The sequence below is a fragment of the Varroa jacobsoni genome, unplaced genomic scaffold (genome assembly GCF_002532875.2).
Source record: "Varroa jacobsoni isolate VJ856 unplaced genomic scaffold, vjacob_1.0 scaffold_1192, whole genome shotgun sequence".
Classification (NCBI taxonomy): domain Eukaryota; kingdom Metazoa; phylum Arthropoda; class Arachnida; order Mesostigmata; family Varroidae; genus Varroa; species Varroa jacobsoni.
The window spans coordinates 20,568-41,874 of NW_019214094.1; the positions used below are offsets into that span (position 1 = coordinate 20,568).

At 40.2% G+C, this 21,307-nt stretch overlaps 1 protein-coding gene and 1 long non-coding RNA gene across 6 annotated transcripts in view; one reads left to right on the top strand and one right to left on the bottom strand.

Annotated features, from left to right (window-relative positions):
- LOC111267471 (uncharacterized) overlaps positions 1-21,307 on the top strand; it is a 71,331-nt gene that overhangs the window by 19,540 nt on the left and 30,484 nt on the right. For all 3 annotated transcript variants that reach the window (XM_022845743.2, XM_022845742.2, XM_086971337.1), the window contains exon 3: positions 19,186-19,672. In XM_022845743.2, coding sequence (XP_022701478.1) covers positions 19,186-19,672 — 487 coding nt within the window. The remainder of the gene's footprint in view (positions 1-19,185; positions 19,673-21,307) is intronic.
- LOC111267474 (uncharacterized) overlaps positions 7,159-21,307 on the bottom strand; it is an 18,671-nt gene continuing 4,522 nt past the window's right edge. Inside the window, exons 2-5 of one of the 3 annotated variants that reach the window (XR_002684640.2) lie at positions 10,876-11,021; positions 9,859-10,000; positions 8,596-8,846; positions 7,159-8,016 (exon numbers count right to left, since the gene is read on the bottom strand). This is a non-coding gene — a long non-coding RNA (uncharacterized LOC111267474). Of the gene's footprint in view, positions 8,017-8,595; positions 8,847-9,858; positions 10,001-10,607; positions 10,701-10,875; positions 11,083-21,307 lie in introns of those variants that run through there. The other 2 variants (XR_002684639.2, XR_015313826.1) reach the window with 2 other exon arrangements.

Consider the following 21,307-nt stretch of genomic DNA (forward strand, 5'->3'; position numbering starts at 1 on the left):
GCTTGCTTCGTATCGATCTAAATGCAAATAGCGTCAGTATTTAGTCTGCAGTGCTTAGGCAGGATAAAATCAACCTAAACACGTCTGCTTTAAACTCAGATCTTAAGAAACTGTGCTCTATCATTTAGCTAGTTCATAAGCATTGTTTCTGAGTCTTTCGAAAGATCAGCTACACAGATCGTACCGCGAAAGAAATAAACAGAGAAGGACCACAACAAATTCTGGCACGTGAACCAGCCTGCACGCACGCGAGAACCTATAAGTATGCGTGCGTGCCATAATGCCCTGTGCTGAGACAGATTTGCTGTTCTCCTTGACATGTAGTCAGTCGTTCAATGCTCAGTACGAGTTCTCATACAATCGTTACCATTTGCCTAGCAAAATTCTCCACGCTAACTAATTAGTTAGCTATACTGTGGATCGTATATACGTGCTCGTGCGTATTTCCAGAGATCCTTCGTTTAACTTTGCCGTTGTTAAGTTAATCTTCTGCTTCCCCTTTATTCGCTGACATCGACGACTGGACAGACGACCGTCTGTGTTATAGTGGCCGCGGTGACTTAGTCTGTACAAGATGATTCAACACCTTCAGTTCCTTTACGTGGCTAGAGCTTTTCGTAATGGCTGGCTTGATTACTGCGAACTAGCTCACCAATCTTCGCAGACAGACAATCTAGCAACTTCCTATTCAACGAAATAACGGTCGTTCGAAGGAGGCTTGTTCCCAATTGGGTTATTTAGAGACTCTAGTGAGCACTGGGCAATAATCCTACACCCGAAGGCGACGATTGCTACCTTCTTCGTCTTAACGTTAGGTTATTGAGCCTTTAGGCATTAGGGCGCATCGCTTCCAGCCCAGTATCACCAGCACCGCTACTAATAGCAACAACAGCCGAGTCGATGTTCGCAGTCAGCGACATTCCGTCAAGCGTTTGACACGCGTATATAGATACACAGACAAAGATGCAGATGCTGCGAAAAATAGAACACTCAATCATGTCTATTTTGTCGCTTGGAAGAAAGGGCAGATACGCTACAGTATGTTGTGGCCGCTTTTCCTTAATCTCCCAACATCTATAATATAACAAATGCCTTTTCAGCCCTATATAGGCCATAGACAACTGCAACAGTTGCTGCCGCAGGATGCTTCTGCGACACGAGATCCTATAGATCAAGTGAGTAAGCAACTTGAGTCAGCTAAAGGGAGTAGGAAATGATCCTATTGGTCTGTATCTGTTCTACTGTTATATCGTATCTATGCTACGGAGGTACTCTGATAGCTAGCTTTAATGTATGTTCGCTTGTATAGCACCGGTTGATAGTTATCTTGTACGTATCATACGATGACGATTCTTAAGGGTCTGCTACCGGGTGGGATGGATTGAGGGCTGAGGTCACTGACTCTATGGAGACATTAATATTCGTCTGCCCGATAACGTCCTACTTTAAGGCGCAGTACGGCGCATAAACACGATGTAAAGGTTACCTGACATCACCACAAAAGTAGAACACTGATTTCATCGGAAGACAAATGGTATTTCGATGGGGCCTTTTTCCTCTTCATGTCAGCCTAAGCTGCTAATGACAACATCGGGCAGCAGTTGCCTAGGTAATCTACTGACAAATATTTAACTTTCAGCTGAATGAGTGCAGAGATTATTGCAGCCATTGGTGCAACTAAAAACAACATTGTAATAAGCCGAGTTAGGCGCGTTGTTCATTAGCTTGAGAATTTTTCTTTATATTTTTCTTTAAAATTCAAAATACATTTCATATAGTGCACGTACACGTTATCTATCTAACGAGCGTCAACCAGGATTGATTGACGTACTATATGTGTGCTGATTGGATACACGCTTACCTAGCAGAAACAGCTAGCGAGGTAAAATCCAGGTGTCATAGCAGATGTATCATACTTGGCGAAAGGGCCACTCATTAAATTATTATTCTTTTTATCAGTTATGCAATTTTATTCCACTTTATTGACTGACATCCACTGGCTTTTCATCAATAAGCATTATTGTTACTTAATGTATGTCTACACATCAACGAATATTTTGCCAGAGTACGTGACTTCAACGAAAATTTGAGTAATACTTTTCCCGTGCGGCCAAACACGACCAGGCTAAAGCTTAGTTTATCAGGGCCGAGGGTGGGCTCAGGCCCGACGGTATGACGACTTGCTTCTCCCGAGATCGCTACTAATACATTCTTAACTCCTAGCGGCGTATTATTATGTCGAACAGCCGAAAAAACGGGTGGTAAATTACCGATGGTGTTTATAATCTGTCGTTGTATCGTCGTATCCGTCACCATCGTTCGTACCCCGTACCGCAGGGAAAAAAGACAAACTGCGAACGATTCCGTCGTGTACAAAAGAGAGAAATTACTCCTGTAATATTCCAGTAGTAACTGATCATGTCACGACTGCAAAGCTGACTTCTTTATTAATTGGATCAATATTTTCAAATAGAATACTCGAGAGTTTGTTTTAATGTGGAAGCATTCAGATTACGGCTGACCTATGATGTCCCTCCCCTATGGGACACCTGATTTCATTGTGTCCTATCTCTCTAATGGAAACTTTAATACTTTTTAAACGAGAGCATGTTAAATAAAGTACTATACTTAGCTCAAATTTCGAGGAAAGCACTGGCGACCGAGGTAACTAGCACGCATGCGTATGCGCGCGAATAACGCTACAGAGACACAAAGCGGGAGATAAGAAATTGTTCAAATATCGTGGTACTCTCACTGTTTAACAGAATTTGGAAGCATCAGATACAAAGGAAGATCTAATAATAACAATGGTTGCATTGTTCGACCAAGTTTTGACCTTCGTGTAAAACGAAAATTGTCAAAGTGATGAAGTCTTCGACGTTGCTCACTACTACGTTTGGGTAGATTTTTCTTTTCGTGATATTCAGGGATGTATCTGAAGTGCCTAAAATCGGTCAAATAACAAGCGATACGTTGTGTAATCCTACTTCTTTACCTTTGCTACTATGTCAATATGTTGGTATTGCTTTACGGAAGTGACTCTGGAAATGGTTGGAACTAGCAACGGCAATCTCGATTATTCGGAGCTACCCACTCTCTGTTGTGACAACTTCACTGCTGAGGTCACGGCACAGAGCTGTCTAGCATTTTAACAAATATGAAGAGTTTTGTTAATTTTTAGACTTATCCTTTTGGATTATGTGTGTAATCTTGTACGCTTGTCGAGAAACTTACGACGGATATTCCAGTTGGATCAAATAAGTACGTGGTAGTGGCATTGATACAGTCTTCTGTTTTCTTGCGATGAGCATTTTTATGGTCATATCTACCTCTATACTCAACCTATAATTTGCTTTCCTTTCACCGTCAAATCCATATGTCTTTAAAACTATACAGTTTACACTTATGGCTTTTATAGTTTACAGTCTATAGTATTATTAGTTTACATGTCGAGCAACTTCTATGCCCTATTTTGAGAAGTGGCTCGTTAAAAAAAAAGTATACAGAGAGTAAACTCTATACAATCATCTCATCTAATTCTATATTGATGCCCCAATGGGCATTACCTAGGGATTGTAGAGAAATGTATATCGGCGGCATACTCATACCTTAATTACCGAGCCTCCTGCCAACAGAAAAACCTCTTCGTGCATTTAAATTAGGTCTTAAGGAAAGGCGTTGTACTGAAGAGTACCTGTTCTTTTTACAGCCTGGGAAGATACTTCAGACTAGGGGCTGCGGGCACGAAACGATGTATGTCTACGCCCGGTTATGTGTACTTCGGTTTAAAAGACAAATACAGTACACCATCAGGCTAGTTTTCAAGTCTAGAAGATAAAGGCATAAGATTGATTAAATTATTCGACCTACATCAGAGATCTGGTTGGACCATACGGGACTGATAAACTTGTTTTTTTGGTTTGTTCAATCATTTGTTGGAACAATTTCTGTGCTTTCAAATAACTATCAAAGTTTTCTCAAATTTTCAGACCCGCAAGCGCCATCTCATGACGTTGCCAAGAAAATTAGACAAAAACAACCACCCCCTTTCGAAGATCACTCACGAGAATCAGCTAGTTCAGGGTGATAAAAGCTGAAGATACTGACACTGCATTAGATCTACTTTCGCACTATAGAAGACGTCTGTTACCACCATAAACAAGAAAAAAACTCGATTTTTCTCTTGAACGACTTTGCAAATATATCAACGAGGATCAGCGGGGGCTATCTAGTACACCCCCATACTCTCGCAACCGTGAAAGCTTTCCCTCGAGCATTGAGTCACGGTATAAATTCTTTCGTACACAAAGAAATTCAGTTAGTTTAAAATAAATCCATTCAGCATGTAGCAACTGTTCATTGAAATTTGTGAAAGGACAAGTAAAATTAAAGCCTTTTGAAGGGGATTTGATATATTTCACTGGTGTTTCTCGAACAATGGTGTTTAGAGGGTAGTTACACAAGCTGAACGCAAGCATATCCACTCTCTCTCTACTGTTATTTGACAATTTGAATTTCACTTCTTTTTTGGCGCTGGAGACGCCACCAAGATTAGCACGGACATCAAATGTACCGAAGTAGCTAATAAGCTAATAGGAAAGCACCCAGCCAACTTCTCAAGTACTCAAGTGCTAAAGTATATTTATACTTTAGCGAATACTATTTCCCACATCCTCTGTTATACCATGAAAATAGGCTATCTTCTAAACAAATTAAAGTAACATTGCTATGTACGAGAGACTCTGTGCTATTACATAGGTTCAATATCTCCCCAAGGTATTGAAAATAGTGGTAAAAAGTTAGAGATAAAAGCGTTTCGTCATGTCCGATTTACCGATTTGACCATAAGTCAATCGTGGCGAAGTTCTAAACGTAGGTTAGGGTGGCAAACTTTATGTAGGGGCAATGTTCAACTTCGTCAGAGCCTTTAATCAAATAATGTCCATGCTACAAGTGCTATCATAGAAAGCTTTTGGCTATAGGATGTGACGAAACAATCGGATCTCAGGTTTGGCCCCATCTCGTGGGTTATCTGCTGGAATATTATTGGGAAGAAATAGAGCTAGGGGCTTGCTAAGTTTTGGCTAAGTGGCTTTTTCTATATTCACCGTCTATGTGCATTTCATACCATATGAAGTATACCGCGCAGTATCTTATACTTATGATGCTATCTTAATATTTTGAGTAAAATCAAACATTTTGAATAAAATTATATAAGTCGTACTTGAGATCGTTGAGGGGAAAATTGAAAGATTCATGGATGTTGGCCATAAAACTGCACCTGTTCCTTGTACGTCACGACGAGTCCTGACTTTTGGAATACAGAAGGAAATGAGTATCTCGCGCGACCTATCTGTCACCAAAGTCCACGATAGGCTAACGTGCCAGGAGAGACTCCTAAGGATGGTCTGCAAAGAGCCGACTGAGGCGGTATGCAACGCCTTTTCAAAAAGTATTCGCGAACTCGACCCAGTGATCATGTCCAAGCGACTATGGTAAAGTTCCCGTGATAACTAGCAAATGATTTTCCAGAAATTGCGACAAGGAAAATAATAATATTTATCAAAAATGATGTATATGTATACATATATATGCTATTGAATAGTTTGGCATCGTTGACATAAAAAAAAGCTAAGAATGTACCAAATTGTACCTATTAGTTCGACCAATCACGCAATACATGCGCTTGTGTGACTAGGAATCAAGTCCACAGTTCCAGACTCGTAAAACGGTTGTTCTATGAATACTCTAGACAATTTGATGATAAGCAATGCTCTGGTTAACTGAAATAATGCTAGACAAATATCGGTATACCTTTCGTGCGCTTAAGGAACACAACCTGAACATAACCTCCATTATGAGAGGGAAAATTATAGTTCGGACTGACGTGGCGTTACTTCGAAAACGGCAATTCAGCTGCTCGGACCCAGCCGAAGTTCAACTTGGATACGGGCTAACTTAAAGTTCAGCAGTCGACATTCAAGTACATATATTCGATCGGGAAAAGCAGTGCAATTTGCAAACAGGCTTACAAGGAAAAGTTAGCGAACGTTTGAAGCAAGTTTTGCGCCGCCAGCGACAAACCCTACCTTTGGCGCCTTTCCGCTTGTAGCATTTAGCCATTTAGCAATCGTGCAGTCCTTTGCAAATTTGTTGACATTTTTCGAGCATTTAATTGTGAGCGATTTTCGAAGATAGCGAAACAAAGTACAGAAGAGTCGAATGGCTCCCATTCCTGTTGTTTATGATAGTCCTTTAATATGCTAATAACGAACGTATACCAATCAAAGGGGCCTAATCATTGCTGTTCGTAAAGGAAATACAAATGATTGATATAAACTAATATGAATGCGATGCCCTTCACTGCTATTCCGATATACACCGTTATGAAATACATGCCGATCAGTACCTACTGTCAATTGTAAGTTACGACAGTGTCCATAATGTAATTTTTAGCAAAAATACAATATTTTTTCGTGTGATTCTTATCGAAACGCTAATGGGTAGCACTGGGATTCGGTGTCCTATAAATAAAGAAAACTTTTCGTATTATTTAATTGCAACTAGAATGACTACCAGCTACGTCGGATGCTAGCCCGATCAACTGATAACTTAATAGCACTATATTAGGTATCTATCCAGTTGCCTAATTCATACTTAACCTCCTAAAAGTGTGCATTATTGAATGAGTTAAGCCGTGACACCGCTGTACAACACGGGCATAACGCTGCTGCAAGACTATCGTGCCTGTAACGCCTCGATCTCTCTATACATCAGGTCGATGTGTCGACAGACGAGTGACAGGTATCACAGTTTGAGTGGCCTGCTATTGATGTGGCTGTCCTGCGTCGGCGATGTGATTAATGTCTATGTATGCACGTACTTACGTACTTGCGCATTTCTCTTAGCGAAAAACAGCCCTTACAGCTACGTTCTTGTCTTGACATCTCATGGCATCTCAGCAAGGACATGGGTATTGTCGACTCTGTCGTAGTTCCTTCCCAAACAGGGTCCTCCACAGGGCTACTCTGCGGGACTACGCGGGCAGAATCTTCAATATTGGATAACTTCATCAACTTTGATGATGATGATTGTTGTTGTCGTAGCAACGTGATTCGGAAGTGCCTTCAGGCCCTCCGGCCAAGAGTTCTCTTTCCAGCTGTTGTAATGCAGTTCAAATAGAGAGTGCTATGAAAGTGCTCGTGGGCGTAAATGAGTTTAGAGGTGACGGGCGCTCGCTTGGTGAGTTTGGGAAAGGATTCTTTCTGTTCGGGCTGAGATCTTCGATAAAGCGAGATTGGATTTTGATGAACACGGCGGAAAACAGTCGAAGCAGAATAAAACACTTTGTCTTAGAGGTATTGGAATGGAATAGAGCAAACTGTAAGAAGCAGTTTAACGGCAAATTATTTTGAAACCCGCCTTAACAAGCTGTGAAGGACCGTAACCTTTTTCACGATACCGTTAAACTGGGACGCTGGAGTTTCCGGTACATCGCTTGCTATAACGGTTATGAACAGTCAATATACCGAACATTATACATGTTTAAGTGAGAGGTGATTGACGATTACGCTGTCACTTTTCCTCGTTGCAATGATAACGCTAACTCTTCCTATTTTTCCTTTATGAGGTCTGAGACCACCATTTTAACGATAAAAATGTCAGTAATTGATAAACACGTAATAACATTTTAACAAATACGATTCGTAGATAAGCAGAGTTTATCTATTTTCAAAACCTATGGATAGGAAGAGGCCCTCGTTTTGTTGATTTTTCTTCACATAGATGCGAGCAACGGCTGTTCCAGTCACTATAATCTGCGCTTATATGCCACCCCCCGTATGACACCGGGTTTGTCGTGTCGGCCTTTATTAGACAGGTGTTTTAACCGAACAGAAGCAGTCTGACTATTCGTAGCCGATGCCCTCTTCGTAGTCTGCTAATCGTCAGTAAGCATTCCCGCTCTTTCAAACGATCTCTGATGGGTCAGCAGTAAAAGCGTTGCGAGTTTACGGTCTGTAAAACGTTGAAAAAGAAAGAAAACGTCGACGAAATCGTGCCAGCGTCTGCTTACTTTATATTTGGCATTGGCAGATACAACACTGCGAGTAATAAATATCATTATATTTTCTACACTATGATTTTCTAGAGTTAGTGTTTGTGCAATGCAATGGCCAACTGCTGTGATCAACCTTTTCAAACGACAATGCTTCCGGCAGTAACTTCACATGAACTTTCATCGGCTTTCTATACAAACTATGCAAGTACACACAAAGGAGCAATCATTTGCTAACGTTGTTAGTTAATCGCAACGATGTCTCTCTATTATTATTGACCATATTATCGTTTGAAAAAAATTCTAACCCGCAATTTGCCTAATGTAATTAATAACTTTATCCAGTATTAAGTTATCCGCATGTACATATTTTCGAGTAAGATTAATAAAGAAGAATAAGCCTATTTATGGCCTCTAGACTTATCTAATCAACGCAAAGATTCCAGTGTGTTCCGGACAGTTTTACGCCGCTAATTGTAATCTATTTAGCTACAATCTAAGGGACCCGGCACCAGTGCGATGGCTATTCAGCAACATACAGATTTGTATCTGGCACGCCCAACGAATACGACGCACTCCGAACCCTTTGCGATGAACGTTGCACGATAGATAGTTCCATGTAAGTTTATATCATCAACTTGCCGAAGACGAATCTATAAAAGCTGGTCCCCGAAGACGTGAGATGCTGATACAAAACGCCGCAGATTCCCGTTTCGAGACGTTTTCACCGAAGCGAAGGACCGAGCGACTTGCGATACAGAGTCTGAATTACCATAAAGCTTCAGCATACCTGTATGTCGAATTACAATATAGTAATTACACTATAATACAAAAAAGAACGTTTTTTTCCTCTCAAAAATCGAGCGATATGATTTGATGCGAAACATGTGCCGGATAAAAAACATTGTCTACGACAACCACAACAGCCATTGCAAGTGCACTAACTACGGTGTAATGATTTCGTAAGTAAATTCTGCATGTTATCGCAAGTCATACGTGCTATATTACACGTTGGATAGATTCATAGATCGAGACGTCGTTAACATATTATCATGTACTAAGCACAACTTGACGCGTATTGATATTTTAAGTGACGACCAACATTTCTCTACATACACCCACTTCGATGCTCTTTTGTTCCTTGAGATAACACCCAGTACTACCAAACACGATGGGTACTATTGCACATTCAGGAAGACGTTATTGCGTTCGACTCCGTTCAGCCCAGCTGAGGCCTGCTAAATAATTCTTATGAGCTTTAGCACTCGACATACGACTTTACATCATCTAACTACGTCTCATATTTTACAGTTTACAGAGGTCACGCGCGAGTGTTTGAAGCAGGATTCCTAGATTTCGAAAAGCAAATAGATCTCACTTTGAAAATTGAAGCCGATGCAAAGGCTTTTTATCAAGGCGTAATCCTAAAGGCAACACCTAATGATTGCACCTTATTCAAAGAAAGCTGATAATCTATCTTGCTAAAAATTCACTCTGTCCCACAAAGAGTTAAAATGTAGTATGCTAAATCTACATCATGGACGGTTCCTTTTAGACGGAGATAATATACCTGACGGATAAATTGTTAGTGTATTTCCACTGCGTAAGCATTGAAGACTACGTTTGTAATTAGTCGTAGTAGCGTAAAACTACTGTAAAATATACCGTACATATTATTATTAGTACAATATTATTATGACATTTTTTCGTTAATTATAGCAAACTTCTGGCTTCGTCTATCCGGCTACCAGCACACCAATTTTCTAAACAGTCTCCTCATAAAATATATCCCACAGACTTACCTCATGCATAGATTCGCTGTTAAGTGTGTGTTCTTTAAGGTTTGGCCAAGACTCGCAACAATCGTCGACCCAACTAATTCCCCTGCGAGATTAGCGAATCATCACAATAGGCAATGCTCCACGCGAACTCCATTAAGCTGCCCTGTAAGAAGGTCATTTTGCGTTTCCATTAAATTATTATAATATATTATAAATGAGAAATGGCATGATTGAAATATAAGAAATTAAGTAATGAATGCTTAATGCTACATTTGTTATCGTAGGAATATCTACTACCGTAACAAAAAAAAAAACGTTAAGCTATATGTTCGTTCCGCATGTCAAAAGACAGAATCGAGAGCTACCAGCATTTATTAAGTTCATTCACTTTCATAATACGAATATGTCTTTCTTTGGTTTTATAATAGTATATATATATATATATATATCTAATAAGAAGAGAATTCCTACATGTCGTAACACACAAAACCATAGTTTGTGGACAATCACTGGTTAAATAATGCTCTAGTGCAAAGGGAGTTTATAGTTTGAATGAGAAGCTGTTTGCTTCTGATGAATGTTTCTGCTGTCTGCATGCGCGTGTGCGTATGGGAATATTTTAATCCATACGAAGCCTTATATTGTTTATTTTCAGTTGAGCATTTGACACAATATGGGGTGTCTTAATTCGGTTAGCGCACGACTTTTAAGGGCGAGCCAGATACGCGAACAAGTTGTTCCAGGTGGCTGTATAATACGGATGTGGTTACCTTGAGTTTTGTTTTCCTTACGCCATTCTTGATCAAGTTGCCTCCACGGAAAGGACTGAATTCAAAATGGTCGCCTGGCATTAAGTCAGCCTTGATCGAGAATTTTCCAGTACAAGAGCTTTTATAGTACAAATTGCCGCTATCATTAAACGCTTTACCACCATCACCGTTAGTAGCACGACCACCCAAAGGCAAAAGGAGAGAGACCACGTAACTAGGACAGTGAGGAAGCGTTAGAAGTAACAACAAGCGTGTCGTATCAACATACCGTAACAATCATTGAAGGTAATGCAGCTAAACGACGATTGTCGTCCTTCCTTTGTCCTCTTCACGATCGACTTCCTGCTCGGTTGACTTTTTCCGGCACTCTCCGCTCAAGATCTGTGTTCATATAGCTGATCGCAGTACAACAATCTATAGAGGGACAGAAGAATGTCCCCTTAGAGAAATGTCATCGTCACTTTGTCTCAGATTCTCCTACTTTTAGTGCCTACGTTGAAAAATTTCTAGTCATCAAGGGTCAGCGATTGTGGCCTGTTGAAACAGTAAAGTCGTTTGACATAACATAGAGTGTTGAAAAAATGTTTGGCAAATAAGTGGCGATATTATAAAGGTGAAAAGAATCCCGCATAATCTTAACAGAAATGGTCATGAAGAAAAAACGACAACTCAATTTTTCGGCTTCGCCACTGTTTATAGACCCCAGATAGAAAACGTTCTGGTGGTGAGGCTAATTTTCCAGGAAGCTCATACAAATGTAATCTCCTGTACAATTCGCAGAGTATTCATTAACAATCACTCCGCAGCAAAGATCTCAACCAATTTTGCCGATGTGAGTTCAGTCAGCTCTTACCCGAAAGCTTGGAGACTCAGGCCCAGCAAAATTGCTTCAAATTTCATTAAAGTTAATCACGGAAATGCTTAATATTTTCTTGGTCTTTCCTTTTATAGCGAGCCGACGGACATCTGGGCCTGAAGGAAGCCTTTGTGTTTTGCTGCAAAAGAGCTATGTCATGCGTATTATTATGAAAATTAACTCGAGTGTAAATCATTTCGTCCAAGCTTTTATTGAATTGATCAGATAAAAAAGAATACCAAAGAAATGTGATCTATCATCATCACTCATAGCCTCAGCGAAATGTTAGATAAAAAAGAGAAGGTGCCGGAGACTCGAAGTAATGATAGGAAATAGTAATCTGAATGGCCATAACAAACAAACAAACAAACACGATTTGAAATAATTGGCACACTTATAAAAAAAAACGCTAATAGAAAATGTCTTCCTACGAAACAGTTTGTATAGACCTACTTCCGTTGCAGTTATGAGAACAAGACCTTACCCACACGCGGATTATTTAGAGCCGCATGAATCGTTATGCTTTAACAAATGTCAGACCCAATTTTGTTTGAGAGTTAAGCCAAACCAAGTGATTAGTATCTTTAAAATGTATCTCATGCCATGATTGCTTTCCTAAATATAGGGGTAACGTACGGCTCTAACTGAGTCGATTCTTAGGTCCTACCTGGGTCGGCTGACCTGCATCGTTGCGGCTTATCAGCCTGCACATAGCATCCCTATCGTTCTACAATTTTCATCGGAGTTGAGATTCTCGTCAGTGTTATACAAACGAATATCGAAGACATGTTTGCAGACATCATACGTTCAGCGCCCAAGTCTAGCCCAGACTAAGATCTGCAGCTGCTTTCCCGTCTTTACTTCTTTTCAAACAGACACCTTTGTGCTCTTCTGGATATGAAAGAATGTTCATAGCGTATTCTGAGATCAAAAGGGACGGTCTCAATGAGGCACCAATTAGGGTTGACCGAGGTCAGTCTGCTAATTCACTGTGGGTCACGGCTATGTCTCTAAAAAAAACCGCGTTAGCGATGGTACGCCCACCGTGCGGGCCATTTAACTAGAGACGTTTCTCCTGTAAGGGCTATTGGTTTTTAGATGTTGTAAGATCGTACATACATAATGACCTTTATTTTCATAAGCTTTAAACACAAAAATAGGACAATTGTGTAATTTGGCTAAGACTTCAGGATCTGTGCAGAAAAAAAACGACCGACCAACAGCTAATAAACAACTGCCCGAATTAGTGAACTATTATCTAGAACATGGAATTCGATTTTTGCTGAGGTCCACAATGGGAGCATCAGAACGGGACTGACAATACTAGCCTGGATCATTGTGACTCGTATTCCACTGGCTCGGATAAGCCTTTTACTTAAGAAAAACGAGCCAATATTAGCGAGATCTTTGTTGCCAGGATTTTGGAGTCCTGAGCTTGAGTGTTCAACTCTACGCGATCTTCGTGGTTACCGGTGGGTAGACTGGCTAGAGCTTTTTAGACGAGAGGTAATCATCCTAACAGGATTGATAAGTTTGAAGGACAATGCACAACAATAAACGATTGCCAGTGGTGTTCGCCTATAAACGTTTAGCATCGCCAGCCAAATAACATCGGTCTTAATCTGTGTAGGACAAAACTTTACCATTAACTTCGAAGAATTAATAACTTTTTACTCTTAACAAATTATTAAATCTTCTTTATACCGAATTACTTTGAAAATGTTCGATACTGTGGGTAAAATACTTTAATGAAATATCAGTATGATATGAGTTAGCAATAAGCTGGCTTTAAATTTAGGCTTATTTGTAATACGGTTTTTTTTTGTCGAAAACCTGCTTGAACCAGGCAGGGCCAAAACTGATATATAACCTTGATATAACCAACAATACTTGTGACAGAGCAGAGATTAAACAGGGACTTCATCGGTTAGTCTACTATGCCTATGCTAAAGTCAATAATGGAAATTTAAATGGATTAAGGAGCCGACTAATGACTAATCCTAGAAAGGCTACACGCAATACAATTGATGCTACCGTCGACTCGCAACAGATTACGCCAATTGAAAAAGGATTGATCGGAGCGTGTCCAGTACCGGAAATATCTCGAAGAGGCACCTTTAATAAAATTAAATAAACGAAATATACGATCGCGTTTAATCACGCAAACCTTGAGATGCGGCGAATTACAAGAACGATGAAGTGGCGGATAAGCAAAGCAAGGAAACACCTTGCCTAAGCAGAGAACAAATTTAGATCGCTTTCTAGTGAAAGCAAGGCCTTTTCTCTTAAAATGCTACAAGTTCTTTTTTCTTCTATGGATGGCTTCTATTAGAAGATTTCTAATCGTAAAGTAGAAGGGGCGTAACGGACCACTGCAATCTACTTTATGTTGCCCCTTGACAGGGTTAAGGCGCATTTGAATTGAATTAGGATGTGCGGACGATCCTGGAATTTGCTGTAATCGAGTTCCCAACACGATCGTTTATCGATCAGCACTAAAAGCATCCGTCACGTGCGTCACTACGTGAAAGCGTCGGACCACAATTCGCAGTCCACTTTGGCACGGGTCCAGAACCAAAAAAAAGGATACCCCAAAAACCCACGCAGTGCTCCCACATAGACTCTTTCTCTATAAAGGCTACTGCTCTCTTAAATCATTTTCTTACAAGCCAGTTGGCTTTCGCCGTTGCTATCAATATTCAATATAACGAAATACCAGTAAAAAAACTACTTGGTTATTTTTTAATAGCAGATTATCTGAAGCTAGCTACAGTTTGAAATGATGTCGACGCCACCGTCTTACATGATAGCCTCCCGCGCAGCGTCTGTCATACATAAGCGTATATATGTATGTATACATTGGACTAATAGACCTATGACTGACCAGTGTCTTTCGGTGCATATAGAAATTAAAATGACAAAGGATAACTAGGTCTAAACAATGACGTTCGGAAGCGTCCTGAATATGCACAGAAGTAAGACGAAGCATCAGTAGGTAAATATTTACGCCTTGCTCCAAAATATGTATAGAAAAGCTGCTCAGAATTCGTGCCTCAAGATGTAAACTTCACCCCTGCCTAAGCTAATTCTGATCTCTTATCGTGCTACTGTGACTGTGTTTGCTTTTTATCTCCATAACGGTATGCTCGATGTTCGAAATGTTCCCTTAAGATTTTCCGTCTCTTCTTGGCTATATCAATATCCCATTGACTAGCATAATCTGTGATATCTAAGTTTTATTACATGTTTACGTATATGTATTTTTAATTTACGTATTATTACTTATTTTCATTTCGGTTGTTTCTGCTTACATCTAATCTACCTTATGTATACACAGTTGTATACAGTTTCCATTTGTTCTTTGTGTACGGCACTACCAACGGCCCTCGATCAGTCGTCATTAACCCTGACATACATTGAGCATTTCCGATGGTTTCCATACCTCCAGCCCTCTTTATAAGCGTCCAAACATTGTACCGGCTGCTGGCCCAAGCACAATGACTATAAGCAACCTAAATGCTTATTTTTATCATAACCTCAACTGCTCCAGGGGAATAGGCCGGAAGATATGTATACCGGTACGAAAAAAGAGTATGTGTGTAGAAAATTCTTCATGAAAAAGTTTTGCAAGCACCCTTAAAGATGCGGTTATGCATTTTTATGGGGGTTCTTACGGAGACACAATAGCTTCGATAAGACGATAGATTTCTACATATAGGCGTAAACATGTCACTTTCGCTGCTCAACAAAAACAGCTAAAAAGATGCTGTTTATTTCAAACTTTGTAGACTTGAGTTGTTATGTTATGTGCCCCGCTAGAATCTTAAGATCAAAAGGCAATTGTGTATTCTTTAGGTGCCTAAAAATTGCCTTCAAGATACGCATACAGTGACGCGTACGGCTATCAATTTATTGGCCGAGGGCTAAATTACTGGAAACTACACATTTGAGTAAGCACCACTGTCCAAATACACAGTATAATTATCGTTTTCGAATTTTAAATTTGCTTGGTACGGTATAGAACGACAGTGAAACTATTAAAGTTATTATAGGATTGCAATATTATGATGAAAATCAAGTACAGCGTAAAACTCAGCGAAACTGGGGAAACGATAGACCGCTTTGATTCTTAATCATACAGAGCAAAGGTTTTGCACCCCTGCTAGATATAAACAAACGAAACTGAAGTGCTCTAGGCATCACTGAATTGTTAGCTAATTCGAACAAAGCTCAACCCCGATTATGTGCACGAAACGTTTTTACTAGAAGGACCTATGACGATAAGTTAGTGTTTATCAGCTTGTACCTCTGAAGTCCAGATGTAAAACAAATCATTGAGTCGTTAGACAATCGTAGGCAAAAACGAGTCACAGCATTTTCAGATAAGATTTTGTGGCTCTAGGCGAAATTCCGGAGGCTTGCTTTGGCTTATAGTTGCGGACCCCAGCCATCTATTTGGGTTCATCTTTACAAAAATTTCATATGCCAAACATGGCTGAATCTGTCGCTGCTCGCTTAGAGCACCCGATTTTCAATTTTTCTTCATTTTAAATGCTCAACGAACTCTTCAAAAGACGAAAAGTACAATTAACTAAGATCGAATATAGAACGTTTGAAAAGCAGTACCTACCAAATTAGTTATTGCTCTGATTATTAACTGTTCATTCACTAACATAGTTTCAATTTTAACCAATTGTCTACTTTCATCTTTTATAAGGTAAGCATATCAGGGTGAAATATTAGAACGTTTATATACTTTTAGGTTAGGTTAGGTTAGGTGTTTAATATGATTAGGCCACGTTGATTGATTTTTTTCTTTGCGTTCGCCCGGTCCTGATAATACGGAGCCTATCTAGCATTTTTGGCCTTTCGAAGGTTGTATCGGTTGTTTGCCTCGGCTAACCAAGTAACGGAACAACTGTCAGACGCAACTTTTGAAACGGTGGTAAACTTAATGGCACCATTATTATATGGCAGGAGAGCGCAGACTATTTTCTTCATATTTGACTTATTTTTGTATTATCACAGACAGTGGACACGGTGTCCTAGCGCTATATTAGTCCCAACTATATTGGTCATAATCAGTTGCTCTGCATTGAATGTTTACGATCGTTCTTTCTTGTACGAACGGACCTAAATGGCCTGTTGCCATGCAGCTGGCTAATAGGATAACTTTTGTCTTAATAAAGAATACACCGCGCTATTGCAATTTGGACACCCTCTTGTCGAATACGAGGAGACTATGGGCAAGTTCTTAGTACACTGCATGTAAAATACAGTATTTAGCGGAAAATGTGCAAATTCTGACGTCAAACGTTGTGAAAGCCTAAACAAATACTAGGAGCTCACTGGGAATTATATTAACAACGCTGTGGTAGCAGAATTTCGCTTCCTCTCTATGGCGAAAAATTGTGATCGATTGGTGTCTTCAGATAATACCCTTCGTGATCTGTCATGCATAATTAAAAAATCAGTATAGCGTATTTCAGTCTTCACTGTTAAATCATCTTCCTGTTAAATAGTGATTTGGATCAGTAAGTTGATTATCAGTTTCATGATACATACGTCGACGTGACATCTGGACTGCGTACCTTCACAGAAGTGAAGCGGTCGAAATACGTTTATGGTCGTCAGACTAGGTTTTGTTACTTGGACGACTACGTTTAACCTTTTCGCGTCCTTTTCAATATAATCTCTTTTAGCGCAGACGGATGCATCTGGCTATCCTGAGCAGTTCCTAGTGCGTGCAAGGGTGAAGAATATAGTTTAACATAATTCTAGAAACCGTCCATTGTAACTGATTTGCCTTGTTTTTTTAACACCGTCACAATAAGCCTGATGATCCGAGTTTATCCTTATGCAGATGATTTTTACTTGACGAAAACACCGGATTCCGCATAGAGTTTTTAGCCATTGAGCAACGTCATGTCCTGCTATGAATCAGTTCCCGTCCAAAAAATGAAACGTTTATCCAAGTGTACATAGCGTGCACAGTTAAAATCTACGTCACAAGTTAATTGAAAACTTGTTATCTAATGAGGAAATAGGTAAGGTGCGCTCGAGTTCACGCAGCTTGAAGTAGACCGTCCAATATCACCCGAGATATATCTAAAGAACCTTATTTCCTGTCGAGCTAGATTGTTTTCGGACAAGCGACGATATCGTTAGAAAAACTCTCCCGTTTTTTACTAAGCAACATGACATTAGACTCTAGTATTGTTTTTCTAGTCATGTCACAGTGCCAGGTCAGCATGAACCCGCCGCTGCTCAATGTAAATTAAAAGTAAATGGCGCACACATCAGACACCTTTGTGAAAGACAGATAACTTCCACCCACTTAACCGATCCCTAGGAATAATAACGTAAAAAAGTAATGTGTTTTAAGAGAAATTAATAAGGAATATGACGACAGCTTTAAGCCTTGAACGTATTAATTGTGCTAGTTGGTTAATTGATACAAAAGGAAGCTGTTACTCGGTGTGGGGGCTTCACCAGATCCCGCGATACGAAATTCTACCCTGCAAGAACTTCCTCCGGCTAAGGCCTTGCTGCATTACGCCTGACATGGTGATCATGTTGCTTCTCACCGCAACCGTAGCTTCATGACAATTAAAAAAATTCCTTTTCTGAAGAACATCCATCTTGTCTAACTGCTATATATTTTGTATCGATACATATATGAATAGTATATAAAATGTTTAGGTTACCGAAACTACAGTATAAATATGTCCAGTAGTGTACCAGACAACACCCTTTCCTATGTCAAACCCTTGCCTCCAGGTGTCTTCTGACCTGGCCAGCATTCTGGTATTTTCCGCCAGGAACCGTAGTCTGCGCTAATAAACTGAAAGCATTGCGAACATAGAATCATAATAAGTAGCTGGAAATGTAAAAGTGTGTTTTTGACGTTTGCGCGTGATCTTAGGTGAATGTCTATATACATTGTATAAAATGTGATGAACTTAGGACCGAGTGTCGCAGATACACAGAACAGTCCAGGAGCTTGGAAGCTTTAGCCAGGACTAATGGCTTTACATAACATCCCAGATGGGTCAGTTTATCGCTACCACTGTAGCGTTGTGTAGGACGCCTGACGGGTATTGTGTGAACCGCAAGGCAACCTCATAGACTTGGTGTTCAGGGCTCGACTTTTGGACCAGCATATGCCTATCGGTCTCGAATGTGTGTACGTCCGTCTGCACTCTGGTCTTTATTGCGCTGGCGCATTTAAGCCTTGGGCACGTTACTTTCGTTGGGGAAACACTGTCATATGTAAACTACTCGCTCAAGGTAACTTTTGCATTCGAAATATTCTATACGTATATTTCGTATGTCACCTGTTTGCATTACGTCTCGCTGTCCCTAGGCTCTTGGGGTGCTTACCTGATTATTATGTATGAATAGAACACACAACTGAACATTTTAGCTTTGTTTGTTTGCTTTGAAATGTTTTACATAATGCTCACATACTAAATTGCTCAAATGCCAAGTTAAACTACTTATTTCTATTTAATTGTGTCATTTTGTATTACCTGTGCCCTCATGTGAGTGTGAGGCCTAAAGCAGATGTCGTCAGCTATTCAACCGGACTCTGGTTTTTCTAAGCCACTACAACTGTGTTACTATAACAGATTGTATCTTTCAACTTATACGTTTCATTCTTATGCAGTGTAGAACCTTAATCTTTCGTATCGTGTATCGCTGTTGTTGTCACTATTTCAGCCGGTGAGTCCCCAGAGATCGCCGGTCTCGCCACACCCCCCATTGTTACGTGGAGACCTGAGTATGCTGTTACGAGGAGGGACTTCTTCAGGCATATCACCGTCGGGGACGTCTCCTGCAGGCACAGATGCTACACAACAAGACCAGTTCCAGCAACAACATGGCAGAATGCAACGATCACGTTCGTCTCGTGGGACTCGCAACGGCGGTGCAAACAACGCTGGCGGTGGGAGCCAATCACCTCGAGGGGGCGCTACTTTTTCCAGTAGCCACAAAGGCCAATCATACCAACAGCAGTCGTTCCCATTTCCTCAGTTAAACAGTCTGCCCACGGCTGGAAGCACAACCATCAACAATATAATAGCTTCGCCAACAGCCTCGGCAGCTGCCACCGCGGCGAGCAATACTTCGACGACGATAACAACAACTAACGTTACGAGTTTTCTTCTTCAACAAGCTAGTACAAAACTGATGGGCAGTGGCGGTGGTAAGTAAGCATTGTGCTATAGAACAATAGTGTTATAGGTGGTCAATGCTAAAGAAAGGTGCCTTTTACAGAGCAACGAAGAAGGAAATCGCTGACTAGTATGAACGCTATTACACTATGCCGACGGTCTTCCTGCCGCGATAACCGGCTAGACATTTTAGTGGGGGGGGGGGGGGGGGTGCTTGACTGTATACGAAAGAGATGATTCCAATCTCATACAGTAAAAATAGCCAAGCCAAAAAATTAATAAAACAATAAGTTATAATCGGCAATCGGAGACAGTAGAAACGATTGTGACGATTCAATACAGGTATGAGACATTTTCTGTTTCCCATCCGGCCGGCGCGGCTATTAAATTTTCAATCTATTACATTAATGCCACTCAGACTGCACGTTTATAACTTATTTAAACTGCTACTTTTACTGCCACTGAGATCGCAGTCTATAGATACGTATTCGTTTGTCCGTATCGAGCATTTTTCGTAGGCCCAGCAAAGGATTTGACAGAGATAACAATAGCAGTGGTTAATCACTAACAATGTCTATCTAGGACATGATGCAGGTCTGTTTTTAAGAATCGGATGTTAAAGCCGAAGCCTGCGGTCGTCTTAATGACGCCTCCTAAACAGTTTTTGTAAGAATATTTTATTGGCTAACGAAGTCAAAGGAAAACTTTTATTTACCCGGTAGAGGAGACTTTTTATCACTCTCTGACAGATTTCGCTAACATTCACACAAGTGTCTTAATCTAAATATAACTAGTATAGCTCGTCGGGTTCCCGTTCATTACTATCGAACGGCTTTAGGCTTCCAACAGGGTCGTGGTAGCCACTAGTTTTAGTGTCTACTACGTAAGCTGTCCTTAATTATCATGGCCAAATATTGATGCTTTCAGTTAGCACAATCGGTCGTATTTTGGGCTTTGTGCACGAATCTTCTATTGGACATGGAAAGACGATGATTTTTGAGAGCACTGGTGTGAGGTAGGCTTGCCCATCTTTTTGTTAGTCCAGTATCCTCCAACGCAGAGCGAGACATCGCTTATTTATGACGATATGTTTCTCATTATATTATGAATGCTATTGGCTTTACGAAATAGCCCTAATTCTACGTTGACAATTTTTGCCAATAAAAAAAAAAGTCGAGAGTGAAGCTCGAACTGCTTTACCCAGCGATATCATCGACAAAACAGAATGATTTGATTTTAGCAACGAAATTTTAAAATCTTTACTCCCTAAAATGATCTGGCGTCCTTAATATTAAAACCACACATTGTGACACACATGTGAGTTGCACATTGTGACAATGAACGTCATATTACTAATATCTTTCTGTGACGGAATGTAATAGTTTCGAATAAAATTGTTTCACAGTTGTCACGTCGACTGTTTGTTTGTATAATACGTGACTGCGTTTGGCGCGATACGCTATACAGTATTATGTGACGAGGCTTGCACCACCTGTTCGTTGTACCACAAGATCGATTTCGGCCTGTTTTACGTACAAATAGTTTGTCCAGTTAGTTAATATAGTTTCTATTCTAAGCGTTGCTTTTCTTTCAGGTTTGATTATTTCACGATCAAAATAAAAGATCGTATTATTTCTATATATCTGTAGATATAGTGGAAATTGCAT